This window comes from Prunus dulcis, chromosome 4, assembly GCF_902201215.1.
Source record: "Prunus dulcis chromosome 4, ALMONDv2, whole genome shotgun sequence".
Taxonomy (NCBI): domain Eukaryota; kingdom Viridiplantae; phylum Streptophyta; class Magnoliopsida; order Rosales; family Rosaceae; genus Prunus; species Prunus dulcis.
The window spans coordinates 20495358-20499712 of NC_047653.1; the positions used below are offsets into that span (position 1 = coordinate 20495358).

At 43.0% G+C, this 4355-nt stretch overlaps 1 protein-coding gene across 1 annotated transcript; it reads left to right on the forward strand.

The window, feature by feature from the left end:
* Window positions 1-1026: 1026 nt before the first annotated feature.
* Window positions 1027-3970, forward strand: LOC117625592. Its single transcript, XM_034357129.1, has 3 exons — window positions 1027-1180; window positions 3003-3184; window positions 3374-3970. Exons 1-3 carry the CDS (start codon window positions 1027-1029, stop codon window positions 3968-3970), a joined length of 933 nt encoding a protein of 310 aa, XP_034213020.1.
* The last annotated feature ends 385 nt before the right edge of the window (window positions 3971-4355 follow it).

Genomic DNA, 4355 nt, shown 5'->3' on the forward strand with positions numbered 1-4355 from the left:
TCTTGAAGGCACCGTAGGCTGCCCTATCGTCTGTTTCCGGACACCTCGAGTATTCGTGACTGAAGCACGCCGCGTACTCTCTCAATGGTTCGTCCTCCCTTTGCCGAATCGTGTACAGATCATCGGCAGAGTAAAGACGGTCCGTTTGGATCATGAAGTGATTGAGGAAAATCTGTTTCAACTCGTCGAAAGGATCTACCGTTTCTGGCTCCAACCGGTAGAACCAATTCAGGGCCGCTTCGGTAAGAGAAGATGGGAATAGTAGGCACTGCCCCTCATCGCTCAGACCCTTGCATCCAATGGCAGACTGAAATGAATGAAGGTGGGTTAAGGGGTCCTCGGTTCCAGTATAGAATGGTATACGCAGTTGCTGTACTTCCCTATCCTGCGAGAACGCCGGATGCGTCTTGTGAATGGTCCGGGCCGAAGCTTTCCCCATTCCGGTTCTTGGGAGCGAGCTTTGTCGTTCTCCATTTTCTGGACTTTCTGAAAGAGGAGCCGGACAACAGGGTCTCAGCTTGGGATTTCCTCGAAACCATAATCTTCCGAGCGTCTTCACGGGCTCACTGAATTATCCCCGAGTATCGAGGTGTTGCCGAACGGTAGGTGGAGGTTTGCGTCCTGGAAGGGATGTACTCGGATGCCGACTCTGCGGAGTCCAGCCCTCTGACTCTCCGAATAGGCGACTTGCTTCCTAAGGCGTTCACCCGGGATTCCCTTAGTCGAGCGTTAATCCTGATCGGAGACCTCTATCTCTCTGCCTCCCGATCGTTAAGCCGGTGGCTGCAGTCGGAGTAGACCTTCTTCGGGACGTGTGGTTGATCCCTGGGTGTGGGCACCACCAGCTGTTTGGAAGGTGCGGGCGTTGCCCTTACTACCCTTCCGTACTTCCTCCTCCCGTGAGGGGTTTGCAAGCTTTCGGAAGAGTGAGTTGTCTGGATGTTCTGCGTGTGCTGCTGGTGCAGCAACTGCTGGGTTTCGTCCAATTTGGACGAAAGAAGGTGGTTGTGTTCCTGAAGCCTGGCCATGTCCTTTCGCAGGGAAGTGATTTGGACTACTAACTCGGCTTCGGCGGTTGTTGGGGTTGAGGGGGCGTTTCCAAAGGGAGTGTATGGAGGTAGCGCTGGGCTAGCTCCAGTTTGCCTTCCGAACGGCACCCCTTCCTCTGATAGGAAAGTGGGTACTGAGGTGGTCCCCATGTGTCTAGGGGATAGTGGGTTGATGGTTTTTATTTCGATTCCCACAGACGGCGCCAAACTGTTGATGCGAAAAAGTGGTTTGACACGTGTCCTCGCTCAACTTAGTGATATTATGTCTTCAGAAGGGAGTTAGTCTTCGGAAGATCGGGTTCCTGCGAAAGGATACGTTCGGTAAGACCTTGGGATACCGGTGTGGTACCGGCCGAAGGCTCTCCGATGCTTAAGTAAGTACGGATTTAGTAAATATTGGATTACAGATCAAGCGGTAGCGTACCGTTGGTTTTTTCCCTCCTTTTGGGGATAGGGGTCTCCTTATATAGGCCTTGGGAGGCGTGCACTATGCTCATATTTCCGATGTGGGACTGTAGAAGCGGATTGTGCCAACTTTTCAACCAAGGATCAACGTGGGCCAATCTTGGCCTTATATTTCTTCAAAAGTGTTATAAAGAAGTGAAGCCCACATAGATAAAGCTAGAGGGTATTAGTCAAAAGATGGAGATAAAGCTAGAGAGTATTATTCAAAAGATGGAATAATGATGTTGGGGAGAAATCATTATGTCTCCCTTAAAAGCCATTTGCTTTGCCTATAAATAGGCATTATATTTGCTTGTAAACACACACGAATGAGAGAAGAGAATAGAGTGAGAGTCAGAGAGAAGAGAAAGAGTGAAGTCTATCTAAGGAAAAATTCTGTCAGTGTAAACACCATAAAGAGAAATATAATTCCACTCCCAATATTACAGTGGTACTTCTCATACTCTGATTATTCTAGTTTTATAACACCTTATCAGCACGATAGTCTCTCCTTTTTATTTATGAATTTTTCCCAACTCAATACTATGTGGTTATTTTTCTGTCTCATCTCTGTCATATGTCTACTCTCACTTTACTACTACGACGACATGCAAACTTTCTTTTTTGTGTTCTCACAATTTTTATGTTGTTTCATCCATGCTTGTTTAATTTACTTCTTTGTAACGTAATTTGGAATGGCGCGGTTTTTATACCCCGTCCTGTTATTTTATGGTGGTGTAATTTTTTTTTTACCCATCGCGTTGTAACACAAATTATTGTAATAAAATGATGGTGTGATCTTAAAACCCATCTATTATATCTTGAATAGTGGCGCAGTTATATTGCCCACAATATATGATATATTATGCACTTCATATATATTAGGTGGTGGCCTTTATCCCCACATTTATTTTATTTATGGTATGGAGTAGGTTTATTACCCATACGGCAATATTTATTTAAAGGTGTGGCGCGGGTTTATCATCCACATAGATGCCTTTACTTTTATTTAAAAAGTATGGAGCAGAATTAGTGCCCATACAAGCACATTTACTTTTATTTAAAGTATGATGTGGAATTAACCCTCATACTTTATGAATTTACTTTACCGCACATTTACTTTTATTTAAAGTATGATGTGGAATTAACCCTCATACTTTATAAATTTACTTTACCGCATATTTACTTTTATTTAAAGTATGGTGTGGAATTAACGTCCATACAGCAAACAATTTACTTTATGAATTTACTTTACCGCACATTTAATTTTATTTAAGGTATGGTGTGGGTTTATCGTCCATACCAGCAAATTCATAGCACTTTATTTTTATCATCAATTAATATACCTGAATAATGAGGGCCTGAAATTCCTATTAATAAGTGGCTTAATGTCCCAGATCTCGAACCTAAAGTTTTGGATGGCAAATTTGGCAAAACTAGAGTTTGCTGCCTTGGACCTTTCCGGGGACAACTATTTATCATGGGTCCTGGATGCCAAAATTCATCTAGGAGCCAATGGCCTCGGACAAACAATTGTAGATGAGAATGATGCTTCGCCTGAAGAGAATGCGAAGGCCATGATCTTTCTTCGCCGCCACATCCATGAAGCGCTGAAGAGCGAATATGTGGTGGTTGATGAACCATTGGTTCTATGGAAAGCTCTAGGTGAAAGATACGATCACCAGAGGATGGTGACTCTCCCAAGAGCTAGATACGAATGGACTCACTTGAGATTTCAAGATTTCAAGTCAGTGTCCTAGTATAACTCTGCTATGCACAGAATTACCTCATTAATGAGGCTATGTGGGGAAAATATATCTGAGGAGGATATGCTCGAAAAAACTCTGAGCACTTTTCATGCTTCAAATGTCCTCCTTCAGCAGCAATATAGACATAGCGGTTTCAAGAAGTACTCGGAACTTGTATCTTGCCTCTTGTTAGCTGAGCAGAATAATGAGCTCTTATTAAAGAATCACCAATCTCGCCCAACGGGCTCAGCACCACTTCCTGAAATAAATGATGCATCTCAGGAAGTGAATGCCACTTCATCTCGTGGCAATATCCACAAACGTGGACAAGGGGGCAAGCGTGGTAGCTGGCAAGGAAGCAAAAAAGATCGTGGTGCTCGTTCAGATGGTTTAGGCCCAAGGAGCAATCCATCCACGAATGGCAAAAATTCATCCCGTAATAAGGGAAAGGCACAGACGAGCCATGTGCCTAGAAATGTTGAAAGCACTTGTCACAGATGTGGTGCAAAGGGACATTGGTTGCGCGCATGTCGTACGCCCAAGCATTTGGCGGATCTCTATCGAGCTTCACTTAAGAACAGGAAAATGGAGATAAATTACATTGATCATGCTCCACCAGCCACAGATGGCTCATTAGAAATATCACGTCAGCTAAACAAGACGCATCTAGATGTTTATGATTTTGTTACTGAAAGAGGGAATGAAGCTTATGGGTCCGAATTAGATTAAATTTCTTAATGTACTATTTGTATTAGCTGAAGTGTTGTTTAATTTTCATTTCAATCCAATAAAAGTGGAAATGTTTTCTTCTTTATTGATTCAGCTTATTTTACTTATTTGAAGGCATGGATGTAAATTATGGATGCCCTCAAAACAAAGGCTATGGCAAAGATATTTGTCTCGCAGACAGCGCGACTACTCATATGATCCTTCAAGATCGGAAGTATTTCTCAAAATTAATGCTTACAAAAGCAAAGGTAACAACCATATCAGGTCCTGCAGATCTGATTGAAGGCTCAGGAATAGCCCAAATTATGTTACCAAATGGAACAATACTGTCTATTTCAGATGCTTTGTATTCATCTAACTCCAGAAGGAATCTGTTGAGTTTCAA

What these genes read in the sequence shown, in the direction of transcription:
- LOC117625592 (XM_034357129.1), top strand. Translation starts at nt 1,027, where the DNA reads ATGTCCTTTCGCAGGGAAGTGATTTGGACTACTAACTCGGCTTCGGCG. An exon ending in TTCCTCTGATAGGAAAGTGG is followed by an intron (nt 1,181 to 3,002) that starts GTACTGAGGTGG and finishes AAATTCATCTAG; the next exon opens with GAGCCAATGGCCTCGGACAA. An exon ending in GATACGATCACCAGAGGATG is followed by an intron (nt 3,185 to 3,373) that starts GTGACTCTCCCA and finishes GTCCTCCTTCAG; the next exon opens with CAGCAATATAGACATAGCGG.